Source organism: Jaculus jaculus, chromosome 2 (genome assembly GCF_020740685.1).
Source record: "Jaculus jaculus isolate mJacJac1 chromosome 2, mJacJac1.mat.Y.cur, whole genome shotgun sequence".
Taxonomy (NCBI): Eukaryota; Metazoa; Chordata; class Mammalia; order Rodentia; family Dipodidae; genus Jaculus; species Jaculus jaculus.
The window spans coordinates 168707615-168726446 of record NC_059103.1 but is presented as its reverse complement, the minus strand read 5'-3'; the positions used below and the strand labels follow the sequence as shown (position 1 = coordinate 168726446).

The 18832-nt window shown below is 48.6% G+C and overlaps 1 protein-coding gene across 3 annotated transcripts in view; it reads right to left on the bottom strand.

The window, feature by feature from the left end:
• Matn2 (matrilin 2) overlaps positions 1 to 18832 on the bottom strand; it is a 157708-nt gene that overhangs the window by 20108 nt on the left and 118768 nt on the right. For 2 of the 3 annotated variants that reach the window (XM_004663056.2, XM_004663057.2), the window contains exons 7-9: positions 17427 to 17549; positions 13003 to 13125; positions 12659 to 12781 (exon numbers count right to left, since the gene is read on the bottom strand). In XM_004663056.2, coding sequence (XP_004663113.2) covers positions 12659 to 12781; positions 13003 to 13125; positions 17427 to 17549 — 369 coding nt within the window. The remainder of the gene's footprint in view (positions 1 to 12658; positions 12782 to 13002; positions 13126 to 17426; positions 17550 to 18832) is intronic. The other variant, XM_045143143.1, reaches the window with a different exon arrangement.

Sequence of the window (18832 nt, the reverse complement as noted above, 5' to 3'; positions counted from 1 at the left end):
ATGCCTCCCAAATGCTGGATTAAAGGTATGTGCCAATATACCTGGGTTCTTTTTTTGAGGTAGCATCTCACTGTAATCCAGGCTGACCTGGAAATCACTATATAGTCTCAGGCTGGTCTTGAAGTCACAGTGATCCTCCTACCTGTCTCCTGAGTGCTGAGTGCACCACCATGCCTGCCTTGAAATATTTTTATTTGTATGTTTGTGTGTGTGTGTGTGTGTGTACACGTGTACATGTGCATGCCAGAGCCTCTTGCTCCTGCAAACAAACTTCAGATGTATGGACCACTTTTGGGGTCTAATTTGACATGGGTACTGTTGCAAGGAAGTAAGCGCCTTAAATGCTAAGCCTCCTCCCAGCCTCTTTCCATTTCCCGCCCCCCCACCCCCCCACCCCGCTTTGGTTTTTTTGAGGTAGGGTTTCACTCTAGCCCAGGCTGACCTGAAATTCACTATGTAGTCTCAGGGGGGCCTTGAACGCATGGTGATCCTCCTACCTCTTCCTCCTACCTCTGTTTCCCGAGTGCTGAGATTAAAGGCGTGTGTCACCACACCTGGCCTTTCCAATGTTTTTTGAGACAGAGTCTCTCACTGGCTGGAACTTGCTAAGTAGTTTCAGGAGTCTGCCTGTGTATGGCTCCCCAATGCTGGGATTATAAATGCACACCACTATAACCTTTTTTTAAACATAGATTCTGGGGATTGACCTCAGGTCCTCATGCTTAAAAGGCAAGTACTTTACCTATTGAAATATCTCCCCAGCTCCTGCCCTCTTTTTTTTTTTTTTTTTGAGGCAGGGTCTCGCTCTAGCCCAGGGTCACCTGGAATTCACTACGTAGCCTCAGGATGGCCTTCAACTCACAGTGATCCTACAATCATCATGCCTGGCCCCCTAATCATTTTCTATAAAGCATTTATACAGCATTTCTCCCTGAAGGGGAGCCCTCAGAACTGCCCTGTAGGCTAGTGCTTTTTTTTAATTCTTTTTTTGTTTTTTTGAGGTCGGATTCACACTGGCCCAGGCTGACCTGGAATTCACTATGTAGTCTCAGGGTGGCCTTGAACTCACGGTGATCCTTCCTCCTACCTCTGCCTCCCGAGTGCTGGGATTAAAGGTATGCACCACCACACCCGGTTTAAAGGGAACTATTTTTATTCTCATTTACCAGCAAGGGAAACTAAGGGTTGGAAAAGCTAATCATAGCTTGCCAAGACCCACTTGCTAGTAAGTGGAAGAATCAGATTTAAGATGTTATCTTATAATAATAAATCCAGTAATTTTTTCCAACTATAAATTATTAGTATGCTTAAGCTTTCAACCATGAAGGGAATTTTGTGTGTCTTTGTGTAGGAGCACTGCCAACATCTTTGAACAATGGGAAAATAATGTTAACTGAAATTGTAACTGCAGAAGAGATTCTACACGGAGTTAGACTTGCTGGTTTGCGCTGCACTTGACTCTGGGTCCATTTTGAACTCATTATTCATGCAGACCATTTCCCAGTGGCTTGAGGTGTTTCCTCACGTAGTGGAAAGCACAGTTGAGTGATCCATAGCTCAGACAGCTGGCTGGCCATGAAGAGGAGACACCCTCAGCCCCACCCTTTACACCATAACTTTATTACTATTTTCCAAGGTTATAAAATGACACTAGCTCTCTCAAATCAGACTCGGCAAGCCAAAATCCAGACAGAAGCCTCTGAACACACCCTTCCATTCCGTGGCTCCTCAGATCCCATCCTACCCCTCAGCCATAGCTCAGACTTTCTCTTCCACAGGTATGGGGTCTTCCCAGCGGATTCACCAGCCACCCAGCCCCTGGCCTCCTGCACCAGAGTGGCTCACACTTGCATCTTTTATTTATGAGGGAGAGAGAGAGCACGCACTAGGGGCCTCTAGTCACTGCAAATGAACTCCAGATTCATGTGCTACCTTGTGCATCTGGCTTTATGTGGGTACTGAGGAATCAAATGTGGGTCTTTTGGCTTTGCAAGCAAGTGCCTTAACCACTATGCCATCTCTCCAGGCAAGCTTGCATCTCTTGGATGGTGTTGCTTTCCTTTGTCAGGGTGAATGAGGAGAAGCCAGTCCCTGCCCTTATCCTTGGCTGCAGGCTATGCCAGCAGCTCCCAGCCCCAACCCTCAGTTCTCCTGGGTTTTCAAAGGAGTAGCTGTTAGGAATTTTTATTGTAGGCATGCTTAGAAGCAAGTGAAGAGTTCTCACTTGTCCTCTCATCTGATCCAGAGTGGTTGAGTTCTCCAGCTCAGACAATCACCGGGACCTCCTGCAGACTGCTTAAGGCAAAACAGGCACAGATTCCAAAGCTGAATGGGCATACGTCCCTGCCAAGGACTGCCTGGCTGCATCTGCCAAAATTACAAAATGCACCTTGCACCCGGTACTGCACTTCCAGAACTTCCTCCTGCAGATCCCATGAAGAGGAATATACTTTAAGGTTATTTTCTGCAACGCTATTTATAATAGTGAAAAATCAGAGCCAACCGAAGTGTCCAGCAACAGGGAACATTACACAGATGTAAAAAGAATGAGGACCTTCTCTATGTAATGATATGAAGAGATATTCAAGAAATAGTATTGAAAAATAGAATGGGGCATATCGTATATTGTCTTGTGTGTGTGTGTGTGTGTGTGTGTGTGTGTGTGTGTGTGTAAGAAAGCAGAGAAAATAAAAATACATGTTGGTATTTGCATTTATTCACAAAAAGATACACTGAAAAGTTGGGAATGGTGGTACATGGATTTAATCCTAGCCCTTGGAAGGCTGAGAAGGAGGATCTCAAGTTCAAGACCAGCTGGGCTACATATTGAGACCCTATCTCAACAATAACAGCTATAAAGCTTTGGAAGTTTTTTGTTTCTTTGCTTTGTTTTTTGAGGAAAGCCCAACAGACTGACTTTTTTTTTTTTTTATGCGAGAGTGAGAGAATTGGCATCCTAGGGTCTCCAGCCCCTGCAATCAACCTCCAAATGCGTGTGCCCCCTTGTGCACATGTGTGACCTTGAGTGCTTACGTCACTGTGCGTCTGGCTTAAGTGGGACCTGGAGAGTCGAGCATGAGTCCTTAGGCTTTGCAGGCAAGCGCCTTCACCACTAAGGCATCTGTCTAGTCCTTGTTTGTTTTTAAAATATTGTATTTGAGAAAGAGGCGCAAAGAGAAAGAGAGAATGGGTGCCAGGGCCTCTATCCACTGCAAACAAACTTGAGACATATGTGCCCCCTTGTGCATCTGGCTTACATGGGTACTGAAGAATCAAACCTGGGTCCTTAGGCTTTCCAGGAAAGCAACTGCTAAGCCATGTCTCCAGTCCAGAAGTTTTAATAAACTAATGCAAATGGCATCACACTGCTGTCTATTGCAGTGTGAGTCGTTATCCTCAAACTTGGCAACTTAAAATAATGAATTTAGTGTCAGGCACAAATTCTGGTGGTTTGGAATGTGGGAGTTGCTCAGCTGGGTGCTTCTGGCTCAGGATGTCTTAGAGACGTCAGGTGTCTCCAGCCACATGGAAGCAGGGAAAGTGCTTCCAACCTCATTCGCATGTTCACACTGGATGTTAGCTGCAGGCTTTGGTTCTTTCCCCACGCAGGCCATTCCACAAGGCTGCTCACAGCATGACTCCCCCAGAATGAGCGCTTCAAGGAGTGGGAGACAGCACCTGATACAGAAGCCATTGTACAGTGTAACTTGAGAAATGTCACTGTTCTTGCCATATGCCAGTGGTCATATATACCACTGTGGTAGAAGAAATTTAACCGAGAAACCAGACCCAGATGATACTCTAAAAAGCAAGTTTCTGTTGTACAAGCTTTACCGGGGACACAGCATGACCCCGAGTCTCCTCCCCGTCTCTGCAGCTGCGCCCTGCTTGTGTGGTGTCTGGGGGTGCAGCCGTGGACACAAACACCCCTGAACAAGCAGCTTTCTGTTCTACATCAGGACTTTCTTGTCATTGACTAATTGCTATGGAATTTTCTGCTTGTGCCCCCAAAGCATGTAACCTTGGAGACTTGTAACCCACCAGTAACCTAATGAATTCAGGATGATACCAGGCTGCCTGCCATATTTGTCTATAAAACCTCGGAGCTAGCAGAGTTCGGGACTGAGGCTTTGAAAGTTATTCCTGAGGACATGAATAGATTTTCTGATTCTCCACTCTATCTTTGGGGTCATCTCTGTGTGACTCAGTTTCCGCTAACAGCGCTAGTGAAGGAGCAGACTATACATATATGTGAACACCAAGGGTTATGGATGAGAAGGCAGGGAAAGAGATGGAAGGGCAAGGGGGAGCAACCTGGGCCTGGCGAAGCACGCCTGTAACCCCAGCCACGTGGGAAACTGAGGCAGTAGAACGGCAAGTTCAAGACCAACCTGGGCTATCAAGTGAGTTCTAGTCTTGGCAACTAAGTGGAGACCCTATCTCAAAATGAAAAGTGATGTGGGGGGGGGGAGGGAATTACCATGGGATAATTTTTATAATCATGGAAAATGCTAATAAAAATTAAAAAAAAAAAAGAAAAGTGAAACAAAGGCTGGGGATATAATTCAGTGATAGCGTGCATAAGGACCTTAGATTCAATCCCCAGTATCAGAAACATACATACAGATGGAGAAGTAAACATTTTCTTGTGTGTGTGTGTGGGGGGGTGCATGTATGTATGTGTGGTATACATGCATGTGCGTGTGAGTATTTGTATATGTATGGGAGCATGTGTGTGCTGGTTTAAGTGCGGAGGCCAGAGGTTGATGTCAGATGTCTTCCTCAATTGCTCTTCATCTCGTTTTTGAGTCAGTGTTGGGGGTTGGCAAGATGGCTCAGTGGTTCAAGTGCTTGCAACAGCGTCTTTCACTGAAAGTGAGATCACACCTTTTCAGCCAGAATTGCTACCAAGCAAGCCCCAGGGTTTGCATCCTCTGCGTCCTCAGCACTGGCATCAGAGACGAGTGTGGCATTTTTACATGGGTACTGGGGATCTGAACTCAGGTCCTCAGGCTTGTGTGGCAAGCACTTTACCAACTGAGCCATCTTCTCAGCCCGCGAATTTCTTAGTTGTGGTGGTTTGATTCAGGTGTCCCCCATAAACTTAGGTGTCCTGAATGCTAGGTTCCCAGTTGATGGAGACTTGGGAACTAACGCCTCGTGGATGGAAGGAGTGTATTGTTGGGGGCAGGCTTATGGGTGTTATAGCCACTGTCCTCTTGCCAGTGTTTGGCACACTCTTCTGTTGCTATTATCCACCTTATGTTGGCCAGGGGGTGATGTCCACCCTCTGCTCATGCCATCATGGAGCTTCCCCTTGAGTCTGCAAGCCAAAATAAACCCTTTTTCCCACAAATTGCTCTTGTTTGGGTGATTTCTGCCAGCAATGCGAACCTGACTGCAACATTAGTACTTATATTTTGGTATTGCTTTGGTTTTAAAATCAGGTAAGCTTCATATGTAGTTTAAAAATAAAATTTGGCCTGGACAGATGCCTCAGTGGTTAAAGACATTTGCTTGCAAAGCCTGATGGCTTGGGTTCAAGTCCTCAGTACCCACGTAAAGCCAGATGCACAAACTGGCGCATGTTTCTGAAGTTTGGAGGCTCTGGCTTGCCCATCCTCACTCTGTGTACCCCTTTCTCCCTCTAATAACTTAATAAAACTATTTTTAAAAATAAAATTTAAATAAAAGTTATTATGGGGAACAAAACATTTATAGTTAAAAGTAAGCCTCTTTTTCACCTCTGACATCCAACATCATTTTTTTTTTTAGAGGTAGGGTCTCACTCTGGCCCAGGCTGACCTGGAATTCACTATGTAGTCTCAGGGTGGCCTCGAACTCTCGGCGATCCTCCTACCTCTGCCTCCCCAGTGCTGGGATTAAAGACGTGCACCACCACGCCCGGCACCAACATCATCATTTTTAAAGACTTCCCTGTCATTCACTAGCCAGTCTGCTGTTTGTTGTGCATTTAGGTGGTTCCTGGACTTTGTTAGGATAAATATTAAAGCAGTGGATATTTTCATACATATATTTTCTTTCTTTTTTCGTTGTTCTTAGTAGGGTTTCACTCTAGCCCAGGCTGACCTGGAATTCACTATGTAGTCTCAGGGTGACCTTGAACTCATGGCTGTCCTCCTACCTCTGCCTCCCAAGTGCTGAGATTGAAGGCATGTGCCACCACACCTGGCTCATACATATATTTTCTTATGATGTGAAGGCATATCTGCAAAATACACACCTGGAAAGGAAATCACCTGAAACATTCAAAAGCTGACAGATATTTCTAAGGCTTCCCCAAGCGTGGTTATTTTGACCTCTCCCCACACCCGCAGAGTAAAGATAGTCTCAACTGTGGTTTGGGTTCAGGGGTGGCGTGCTGCCTGGGTCTTGTCAATGCCCCACACATGGCCTTGCTGATCCAGTAGTAGTGAGGCATAGGCAGACCTTACGTTCAGCTTATTCTGCCTCTATCACCACCCACCAGATACCTTCATCTTCCTCTCGGGTGGTTGCATGGATTACTAACCGGTCCCCCATCTGACCTGTGTCCCATGGAGACCTGAGCCCTCTTTGCAAAAGGCAAGTTGGTGTGCACCCCCTCTTCCCCTCTGCCTGGGTGTTTCAATGCTTTCTGAGGGCAGACAAGGCAGATCAGGCAACCTATCCCCCAGCCTCATCTCCCCACCCTCCCTGGCTCTGGGGCTTCACAGGTCCTTCTTCCCTCCAGAATGCTGTCCCCTCCCCCAGGTCTCCTCCTGGGAGCTACTCCTTACTTTTTCTTGCTGCTCACTTAACAGAAAGCCTTCCCCTTACCTCCCAGCACAGGCACAAAGCACAGTATACCTGCTTTTTATGACCCTGTTACACTGCACTTGAACGTTCACTTATTTATGCCATTTTGGGGGTAGGCGATGTGTCCATTCCCCGTGTGGCCATCTCTACATGCACTATGAGGGCCAAGACCCATGGATCGTACCTCTCTTTCTCTCCTATTTCCAGCACCTTAGGTAATGCCCAGCATACAACCATCCCCAGGATGGCCTGTTGAATGAAAACAAATGCTTCCTAATTTTCTACTTTAAAACCAAAAGTAATTAAACCCACATCCCAGGGTTGTGCACATGTTCCCAGTGAGAGTTCTCTCAGGGTGCTGGCAGTCAGCTGGGCTCCCAGCTCTCTCCCACACAGCACCTTTACAGATCTCACAGTCCACATTCCTGCAGACCAGTGTCCGCTTCCTGCATGCTTGAGGGTGTTCTGGGTCCCTTATGAATTGAAAGAGCCACATGTCATAAAAGAGAAGATGCTATAAGGGAGGGAATGCCAAAGGCGCACTGAGCTCACAGGCTAGTGACAGGGTCCAGTGCTTCTTTCTTAGCCAGTTCGGAAACCAATGTGGCAGCAGCTTCTCCCTGGCCTATGAGACTCTCCAATAGACAGAGAGCCACCATCCTCAACTCGCCAGCCTGGAGACAATGGCGTGCACCCCAGGAAGACCACACTTGTTCAGAAAGCATGTGGGGAACACCAAACTGTGCCTAATCCCCAATTCATAAATTGGCTCCCTAATCTCTGCTGCAATGGGATTAAAAAAAAATATTATTTATTTATTTATTTGAGAGAGAAAGAGGTAGAAAGTGAGAGAGAGAGAAAGAGAGAGAGAGAATGGGTTTGACAGGGTCTCCAGCCACTATGAACTCCAGACGCATGCACCCACTTGTGCATCTGGCTTACATGGGTCCTGGAGAATAGAATTGGGATCCTTTGGCTTTGCAGGCAAGCGCCTTAACCGCTAAGCCATCTCTCCAGCCCTGCAATGGGATTTTGAGGTGAGGATCTGAGAGGTGATTAAGCTTGGATGAGGTCATGAGGGTGGGGCCCAGACTCAATAAGAAGAGATATAAGAGAACTCAGTTGATCTCTTGGGCACCCACTCTGTGTGTCTGTCTCCCCTCCACACTCCACCTCACATTCTGGGGACACAGCTGTCAATGTCGGCCGGCTGTAAGCCAGGAGGAAAGCCCTCACTGGAGCATGACCATGCCGGCGCCCTGAACTCAGACTTCCCGCCTCCAGAACTATGAGAAAGACATTTCTGCGGTTAGGAAACAATGCACAGCCTATGGTATTTTGTCCTGGCAGTGTGAAGAGACTAAGACACTCCCCTGGCCTCGCTCATGGCTGTCTCAGCCCCGGGTAGCCAAGATGAGGCCTCAGGCCTGCACAGGCCTTCACAGATAGGCTTGTGGTTGCTGTGCTGTGAGTATGCCCCACTGAATTCCTGAGGCCCTAAGGCTTGTGGCTTTCATCTCCACAGTGCTCTCTTCACTCCTAAGAAGAAAATGGCTCTGTAAGGACAGCCCTTGGGCTCTTGAGCCTGCTCCCTTCCAGATAGGGTGTCTTCAGAACCCTCCAGGGAACCAGGCCTGGCCCTGGGAGATGGGTCTACAGGCCGCAGGGCAGCTCCTCAGGGCAGGGCAGTCGGGACATGTGGAGTGAGATCATATAACAGGTATCTGAGGAGTGTGAGACCCTTAACATGTTCACAAAGTACTTCCACAAATGCCTTTCCCCACGCCACACTAGAGCCCTGAAAGGCAGGAACAACAAGTTCCCAGTTCCCATGTGAGGAGGGCCACACGCCGAACCCAGGGTAGAAGCAACAAGATGTAAATCCAGTCTTGAGGGTCCCAGATCGGCTCCCTGTTCCGCACATCTGCACACAGAGTGCAAAAGTCCTCCCTGAGCCTGGAGGGAAAGTGTGGCGCCCGCTGAGTGGCGAGGGAGGAAGCTCCCGGTGCAGGCCCAGCACGGATGGACCCGGTTTCTGCAGGCAGGGCTGGGGCTAGGGGAGGGAGGCCACCCTCAGTGCAGAGAAGACAGGTCTGTGGAGCCAAAAGGGGACCTTGGCACTATGGCAGAAGCATGGGGGCTGTGAGGGAGATCCAGGGCGGGGTGCAGAGCTGGAGGAGGGGTGTTCTACACCACCGAATCCAGGGCATCCCTGGGAGACCATGAGGAGCCACTAACGTGTGAAGCCTGAATCAGGGGCCATGAGGGTCAGAGGTTAGCCAGTCTCCAAGCATGCACTTCCACACTCAGTTCACTTTGTTAAGCACCGCCCGAGAGCTGGGTCCTGGGCCCTCTGACTCCAGATCAGACTTGTCCTCTGGACTTCCGACCTCCTGGGGTTCAGAGGTGGAGGGCTGTGCACCCCATGCACATTGGGCTCGTAGACTCCTCCTTGGTCCTCGGGTGACCTGGTACAAGGTCTCTTTCATGGAAACTTCTAGTGTGGGAAGGAAGCTTCTAAGTTCTAAGCTGCAGAAGAGACTACTTCACCGCACTCCCCCCGCCCCCAGCGCACCCCCAGTCTGCGTGAACAGAGCCTGGGCATCAGGGATTGAGAAGGAGGAGGAATGGCCTTCAGTCTGGTGTCTACTTTGTCCCAGGGGCCCAGGAACCTTGGCTTCAGGCAACTTTCTGAGACAAATGAAGGAATCTCCCAACTCTAAATAATGGCTGACTACAAGGAATAAGGACACCCTTACCTGCTGAGCCAGCCCTGGCAGACGCCAGCTGGCTCTCCATCCACTGCCCAATGGGCTTCACCCAAAGGGTGCAGTCATGTTGGCTGGCCCTGTGTCAGCTGGCACACAGGGCAGGGAAACATCCAGCCCAAATTCCACTTGCTGTGACCACAGGGAAAACCCAACCCACTATCACAGGCTGTTAGACTGAATCATTCCAGAGTAGACAAAAAGTCTTTGATTAAGGGAACAGCTCTGTTGGGTAAGATGTGTCTCTCCTGTACTGTTCTGAGCATAGTTCTAACCCACTGGATCACCTCACAGGTTCTTATAAAGACCCAATCAGACATAGATATCAAAATTCAAATTTAGTTGCATTGTTGAATCTCTACTTATATAGCCAATGTCACTGCGTCATTAGCTACTAATACACTTTAAATAAGAAAGCAGACAACACTACAATGTGGCAAAGGCCACTCTGAAAGATTGGGTGAGGGGCTAGGGATTGAAAGAAGGTTGCCTGAGTTTAAGGGCCCTTGAGAAAGTTTCACAAGTCCTGCAACCACTCATACTCAGTTCTCGATTAGCACCATGAAGAGGACAAAGATGGGGCATGAATAATGTAAGATGATGGAGAATTAAGCCCAAAATTCCTCTTGCATCTGGCTTTGGCATGCAGTACGAATGCTATTTGACTCACCCACCCTCTTTCCGCACCTCCCGTGCCCAGTCCCTTGTAGAGCTGGCTGCAGCAGCGGTCTGCCTGGGCAGGGAGCCACAGGCAAGCCATAACATGGACAATCCATTTGCCAAGATCCCAGAATCTATCCCAAACTGGGGACATGTTTTCTCACAGGCAAGCATAGGGACACACAGCTGTGCAGTCAGCTCATCTATCCATGTGAACGATGGAAAAAGGTAAATAAATCAGGGCATGTCCATAACTTAATCAGAAGTCCAAGTAACACGATCTTGTAGCCAGAAAGACCAGTCCCTAAAGGGAGGCAAAGCAAGGTCCTTCTCCTCCTGAATTCTTCTCTCAGACAGGCTGCTCTTCAGTTCTTTACCTTGGTCCACTTGGAAATAGGGACATTGCAGATAGCACAGCAGTATTGTTTTGCCTGTGTGTGTGTGTGTGTGTGTGTGTGTGTGTGTGTGTGTAGTATATATGGTGTGGTGTGTGATATATACATGTATATGTCCTGTTCACACGTGCTTGGAGGCCAGAGGAGAACATCACTGTCTCCCCTCCATTGCTCATCCATGTGTTTCCTTGAGATAGAGTCTCTCCCTGATTCGGAGCTTGCTGGTTTTGAGAGCCTCAGCAATTCTCTCGTCTCTGTACCCCACAGGACTGGGATTCAGTCCTGTTGAAATACTGCTAACACAGCAGGATTCCTCAGTGAAAGAGAGAAGGAAGTCTGGATTTTTTTTTTTTTTGTGTTTTGTTTTGTTTTTAATAGCAAACAGGACTTAGAAGCAGCTGCAAGGAAACATGTATCTGGTCAATGCCACTGTCAACCTGGCCATGTGCTGTGAGATGACAGGGAGGGAAAAGGGTTTCCCAGGAGTCTCTCCTTCCAGAACTGACTCTTGAATCTCCCTCAGCAGAGCTCCTGAGTCTGAGCTATGTGACACCGCGTGCTTAGCACAGAGCCTGGCACCTGGCAAACACTTAGCCAGCAGCCAGCAAATGCCCACTGTGTTATTCATGAGCAAGGCTGGCTGTGGACAAAACTGCTGTTGGGTCCTAGCTTGTTTTCTCTTGCTATATAACAATGCAGCAGTATTGTTTTGTTTCTTTTGTTGTGTGTGTGTATGTATGTATGTGTGTGTGTGTGTGTGTTGTATGGTGTGATGTACGTATAGATAGGATGGTTAGAAGAATAAAGGCTTAGGGGATGGAGAGAGATAGCTTAGTGGCTAAGGCACTTGCCTGAAAAGCCAAAGGACCCAGGTTTGATTCTCCAGGACCCAGGTGAGCCAGATGCACAAGGGGGTGTATGCATATGGAGTTCATTTGCAGTGGTCATAGGCCCTGGTATGCCCATTCTCTCTCTCTCTCTCTCAAATAAATAAAAATAAAAATATTTTTTAAAAAAGGATAAACACTTAGGAAGCTCACAGTGGCAGAGGCTGGCAAGTTCAAGTACATGGTGCCAGCATCCAGCAAGGACCTCGTTCTACTTCATCTCACGATGGAAGAGCACAAAGGTAAGAAAAGATGGGCAAAAGGGGTGGAAGGGAAGGTTGATCCCACTTTATGTATGAACCTTAAAAATTTACTTATTTGGGGCTGGAGAAGATGGTTTAACAGTTAAACCGTTTGCTTGCAAAGCCAAAGGACCCTACCCTGGTTTGATTCCCCAGGACCCATGTAAGCCAGATGCACAAGGTGGCGCATGCATCTGGAGTTTGTTTGCAGTGGCTGGAGGCCCAGATATGCCTAATCTCTCTCTCTCTATCTCAAGTTAATAAATATATTTTAAAATTACTTATTGTGTGTGTGTGTGTATGTGTGTACACCAGGGTCTCTTGCCACTGCAAGCACCAGATTGCATACTATGGGCCACTTTTTGGTGTCTGGCTTTACATGGGTTGCTGGGGGAACTGAGCCCAAGTTGGCAGTCTTTGCAAGCAAGTGCCTTTAATGACTAACCATCTCTCCAACCCTGATCCCACTTTATAACAATCCAGTCTCTCCATAACTAGCCTGCTTCCCTGTGAAAGGCATTCATCCTCCTTGACAACTTAATCGCCTTGGAAAGCTCATCTCTCACAAGTGCCATCACGGTGACCAAATTTCAGAAGGGACAAGCTATAACTCAAGCCATAGCAGCATGCTGAAATCCGGAGCTCCATCCAGTTTCAGACTGAAGTGGACTGTGGAAATGGCAAAAGCCATCTCAAAAGAGAGAGAGGAAATTTGGGGCCGAGGCACAAACAACCACCAGGGCTCCAAGGACTTGGAGATGCAGTCACATCACCTACATCCTCACGGACCCAGCGGAGCCTGAGAAAGGACAGATGGGCACGTGCACGTACCAGCAGGCCGTAAGCACCCACAGGAGGCCCGTGCGAAGCCCTGTGTGTCCCAGAACCTCAAACATGATGGAACTCACTTGCACAGGTCTTCCCATCGCTGCGAAGTGTGTGGCCCTCAGGACACTGACAGACGAAGGATCTATCTGTGTTGATGCAGGAGTGTTCACATCCATGGTTGCTCAGCAGGCAGTAATCCACCCCTGCAAAACCAGAACTTAAGTGAGGTCCCTGGAGCTGCTGGGCTACGATAGGAATCAAGTGACCGTACATGTTTACTGCCCACGAAGTTATACTGTCCCCAGGACAGAGGAGGAAGGGACCATGCTTGACCTGCTATCCTCTGCCGTGGCTCCAATTCACTCCTGTCATAATCAATCCTCCCCCCCCCCCCCGCCACTAGAGAAGTGCGAAGGGGGCTCACTGGAGCAGGTCTTGAGGTCCTCGTTGATGAGGAAGCCTTCTGAGCACTGGCAGACGAAGGACTCCTCTGTGTTCAGACACAGCTGTTCACAGCCATGGTCTTGCTGCGCACAGTGGTCCACCCCTGCGTTGGTCACACACACATGAAAACATAAAGAAACAGAATGGGTAACGCTACCAGCTAAAGGATTTCAAAGCAAAGCCTTCTTGGAGACAAAATGAGTTATGGGGAAGGTGCCACTGTACCCCACACCACTGGCGTCTCTGGAAAATCATATTGGCACCATTCCCTCCTCCACCATGTCTTTGGAGAGAAAGCTATGTACAGCAAGGGGAAGGGAGGTGGCTCAGTTTAAAGGGCCTCATAAGCATGAAGACCTGCATTTGATGCCTGCTACTCATGTAAACTGCCAGGCATGACTGTAATGCTGGCAAGATGGGCATAGGGAAATCCCTGAGGCTTGCTGGCCAGCTAATGTAGATTAATTAGTGAGCTCAGGACCAGTGAGACTTCATCTCAAAAAGAGGTAGACCACATACCCAAGACTGTTTTTTTTTTTAAATTTTTTTTAAAATTTATTTATTTGAGAGCGACAGACACAGAGAGAAAGACAGATAAAGGAAGAGAGAGAGAATGGGCACGCCAAGGCTTCCAGCCTCTGCAAACGAACTCCAGACGCGTGCGCCCCCTTGTGCATCTGGCTAACGTGGGACCTGGGGAACCGAGCCTTGAACCGGGGTCCTTAGGCTTCGCAGGCAAGCGCTTAACCGCGAAGCCATCTCTCCAGCCCCCAAGACTGTTTTTTGACCTCCACACATATGTGTACACATTTGTGCCTACACTCACATGAACATACATACACATACACACATGCACCCTTGCACATGTACACACACACACACACACACACACACACACACACACACGGAGGCTTTAATGGCAGGGAAATATCCCCAGGCGAGGTTATGTCGTGACTGCGACACCTCTGTGGAGATGCTAAGAGCAGGTATGCTTCCGGTTTCACAGGGAGGCAGGTGAAGGCTGGGAAGGTAAAAGTGCTCCTCCAATGCCACATGGCTGATAGAGTCGCGCTTAGGGGTGAGGGTTCTGGGATCAGATCATTTGGGCCATTTCCCACTGCCACCTTTTCCCAGCTGTGGGTGGCAGGCTAACGCTTGGTCTCTCTGTGCCTGTCATCTCCTGACTCGAGAAACGGAGATGATGGTGGTCACTTTCTGACAGGGGCATGTGAGAATCAGAGGAGGTGACACAGGAAAAGCCCACAGCAGCAGCCGCTACCAAGTACAACCAAGCAGTGCTGAGGAAGAATTAATCGTATCGCTTCCTTTCTGCTTGAAAATGAAAAGTCTTTCTTTTTTCTCTCTCTCTCTCCCTTAATCAGGACATCTAGATTCAGAAGACAAACAAGGGCTTGGGCCTGTCTGTGTGGCCCATTCTGGCACTCAAGCATCCCACAGCTGGTCTCTGGGCAGTGAGGGCGGCGGGCCAGGAACGCGCAGCTGTGGTGGACGGCGCCCACACACGGCCCTGCGGGCTGCCTCCCAGCTTTCCCGGGTGGAGGAAACGTGCCCTCAGTGCCAGCGCTGACACCGAAGGCCTTGTGCAAGCACACCAAGTGAGCCTCTTCACTCCTATGTGGCTGGGAACCCGTACCTTCTGGAACATTCCACCCGTTGGATGGATGGACTGCAAACACGTGAAGGATAGCAGGAGCTCTATGTTTGAGTTCACATTCTAAGTCTGTTAGCTATCAGTCAGGGGACCCATGGAAAGTGACTTCATTTGGTTGTGCCACAGTTTCCCCTCTTTCCATACGATATAAGCAGATGCTTCATAGGGTTGTTTGGAGATTCTAGAGAGCTAGAGTGAGCACCTTGACCTGGGGTTCCCTAAGCCTAAAAGGGGGGGGCAGAAGGTCACAGCTTTCCCTGAGACTCCTAGATAGAAACTGGTTGGCTTACAGTTTCTAAAAGTTCACTAGACCTCAAAGAGGAAAGAGGGCCCTATCTTCTCATGAGATGTCTTATGAGCTCTTCTAGGCTCCCCAAGACATTCTGGGAGAGAGAGGAGGCAGACGCTGGTCCCTGGTGACAAAAATGGGCCTATCCAAGTCATGTCTAGCCTATCCTAGATGTGGTGGCTTGATTCAGGTGTCCCCCATAAACTTAGGCCTTCTGAATGCTAAATTCCTAGCTGATGGAGATTTGGGAATTAACGCCTCCTGGAGGCGGTGCATTGTTGGGGGCGGGTTTATTAGTTACAGCCAGTGTCCCCTTGCCAGTGTTTGGCATTCTTCTGTTGCTATTGTCCGCCTTATGTTGGCCAGGGGCTGATTTCCACCTTCTGCTCATGCTATCGTTTTCTCCTGCCATCATGGAGCTTCCCCTCGAGTCTGAAAGCCAAGATAAACCTTTCTCCCCCATAACTGCTCTTGTTCGGGTGATTTCTGGCAGCAATGCGAACCTGACTTCAAACTCCAGGATAACTTGCCAGGGCCAGCAGTGGGCAAAAAAATCAGGGGTTGGCAGATCCATTATCCATTCAACCTGGTCCCCACCAGCTTCTCACTCAGGATGCAGAGACACCCAGAGGTGACACAGTAAGATGTTCGCATTGCTTTCCTCATTCAAAAGCCCTCTGGGCCTTGAGATCCATGCACGCAGGAAGCCTGATCAAGACGCTTTGTTTCCGCTGAAGGCAGAGGAGAACAAGTCCCCCGGAGGCTGGCTCTGTACCCCATACTTCAGCTGTGAAACTTCTCCTTCCGGCAGTTGAGGTTCCAAACGCTCAACAGCTGCTCTGTTCTCGCTCACAATCTACCTCTGTCTGCAAGGCTGGAGCAGATGTGTGTTGGGCTGGGTGCAAGGCCACACAAAGGGACCCTTCTGCGCAAGGCCATGTCACCGAGCCCCAGCTCTCAGCGTGCCAAGGCCACAGGGATCCTCCACAGCCCCTACGTTCTCCCACCACTGCTGCCCTGGCGTGGAGACTGTGCCTCATAAAAAGTGACCACACTGGCCAGCTGGCAAGGCCGGCAAGTTCCCATGTGTTTACATCACCAAGTGGGGTGACTCTGACTCAAGACAATTAAGAAAAGGCTTCACAAAACCCTGTGTTCCTCAGCTCTGCCCTCAGCTCAGCCAGGGCAGCTCTTGGTTTCAGAGACCCTTGCCTTCTGGCCTCTTGTCTCAACCTGGGGCTGGACTCCAGTCACACCAGGGGAAGAGATTGAAATGGTCTCAATTAAATACCTGGGGGGGGGGTCAGCACTATTGTCATTTTCATTACTTACTTATTTTGTTAGAAAGAGAGAGAGAGAATTGGCGTGCCAGGGCCTCAGCCATACAATCAAATGCCAGATGCTTGCGCCACCTAGTAGGCATGTGTGACCTTGCGCTTGCCTCACCATTGTGCTTCTGGCTTATGAGGGTTCTGGACAGAGATCAAACATGCATGGGTCCTTAGGCTTCACAGGCAAATGCCTTAACCACTAAGCCATCTTCTCCAGCCTGATTTTCACTTTTTTAAATAGATGGGGAATCAAATCTTGGAGAAGTGAAATAATTTGCCTAAGGTAATATATGTAGAATGTTGTAGAACCTAGATTTGCATTCAGGCCTATCTGACTTAGTAAAAAAAAAAAAAAATTTTTTTTGTTTTTTTTCAAGGTAGGGTCTTACTCTGACTCAGGTTGATCTGGACTTCACTATGTAGTTTCAGGTTGGCCTTGAACTCACAGCTGTCCTCCTATCTCTGCCTCTCAAGTGCTGGGATTAAAGGCATGTGCCAACACTCCAGGCAGTGCCTTTTAATAGCAAAGAATAATAGTAGCTAACATTTATTGAGTGCTATGCATAGCACCATTGTTCTAAGTAATCCACACATTTCCTTCTTTTGACCTTCTTCCCTCCTTTCCTTCCTTCCTTCCTTCTTACTTTGCTCCATCTTTCTCTTCTTCCTTCATTCCTCCTTTGCTCTTTCACTTCCTTCCTTCCTTCATTTTTTCTTTCAGTTTTTTGAGAGTCTAGCCATATGTATGTATGTATATATGTATGCATATGTATGTATGTATGCATGTATATATATATATGTATATATATGTACATATGTCTCATACTGGCCTCAAACTTACCATCCTTTTGCTTCAGCCTCTTGAGTGATCATAGGTGTGCACTACCACACTCAGCACATACTGATTCTTTCCATCTTTCCAATTCAACTTCTGAGCTAGCTAGTACTAACAATCTCATTTTATAGGGATAAAACTGAGGCAAGAAAATGAACACTTGTTGGATCATCGGTTTCACGCGAAAGCCAGGAGCTCTGGAGGGTGCCAGTGAGCCTGAAGGACAGTGCAAAGCCTGCGCCCTCCACCAACGCCTACATCGCTCGCGCGCACTCACGGCTGCAGGTCTTGCCATTGGAGTCCAGGGTGTAGCCCCGGCGGCAGCGGCAGTAGTGACCCTCCTCTGTGTTGACACACTCGTGTTCACAGCCTGGTTTGTTCAGTGCACAGTAGTTGATCCCTGAGGGGAGAAAGTGAGGAAACTCCCTTACACTCTGGGAGAGAGGTGGTGGGTGCTGCCCTGCTGAGGTGAGCCAGGAACTGACCATTTGGTCATTTGCTAGCTAAGTACCAGGCCCTAGGAAGGACGCGCGGATGTGAAGGTAAGCAAGACAAAGCCGCCTGCTCTAAGGGGCGTGTGCTGTGGAGAGGAGGCAGACAAGGGGATGGAACATTAGACAACACAGAACAGCACACACAGGAGGGCTCTGCTGAGTCCTGGGAACTAGGATTGTCTTTCTGGAAGAGGTCACAGCCAACCAGAGGCTTTAAGGAGGGAGGTTAGACAAGTAGAGACCTGAACTCAGGAACTCACAGTGAGCACAAGAATGAGAAGAAAGCCAAGAGGAGCAACCGGGAGCTACGATGGGCAGGAGAGGGCGATGGTCATGCAGGGCCTTGCAAACCACAGGATGGAGCAAGAAGGCTCGAAACTATGGTCACGAGCTGGAGTGGTGGCTTAGTGGTAAGGTGCTTGCATGCAAAGCCTAAGGACCCAGGTTCGATTCCTGAGGACCCACAAGAGCCAGATGCACAAGGTGACGCATGCATCTGGAGTTCACTTGCAGTGGCTACAGGCTGAAGAGCGCCCATTCTCTATCTGCCTCTCCCTCTCTCAAATAAGTAAATAAATAAAATATTTAAACTGTGGCTGGGAGGTGGAAATGACAAGGGTCAAGGGAGTGACAAGGTTTTCAAGAAGATTTTGCAACACAGAAAGACAGGCGAACCTCAGGAAGCATTCAGGGTGTTCTACAGAACCCAGGGAAAACAGCACCTGCTCCCCGTGAGCTTGTTGGAAAGGGAACCTGAACCCACGGTATACTTCTGGGCTCTCCATCACTGGCTTTGTTCTCCTTTGATGACCAAAGGCCAAGTCAAGGCTCAGTTGAGTTGAGCTTAGGAGAGGGCCACATTTTCCAGCCCATTGGAAAAGCTAAGAAAATCCAGTCAAACTGGCCAGGCATGATGGTGCACACCTTTAATCCCAGCATTCAGGAGTCACAGGTAGGAGGTTCGCTGGGAGTTCGAAACCACCCAAAGACTGCAGAATGAATTCCAGGTTAACCTGGGCTAGAATGAAACCCTATCCCCCACCCCCCCCAAAAAAAACAAAACCAAAACAAACAAACAAACACAGTCACTTCCTCACGTTAACTTGATTGGTAGTGTTCAGAGAATGTAGGGAGCATCCTCCTGCAGAGACATTTGACAGAGGCAGAATAAACAAAAGCTGCACTTGCA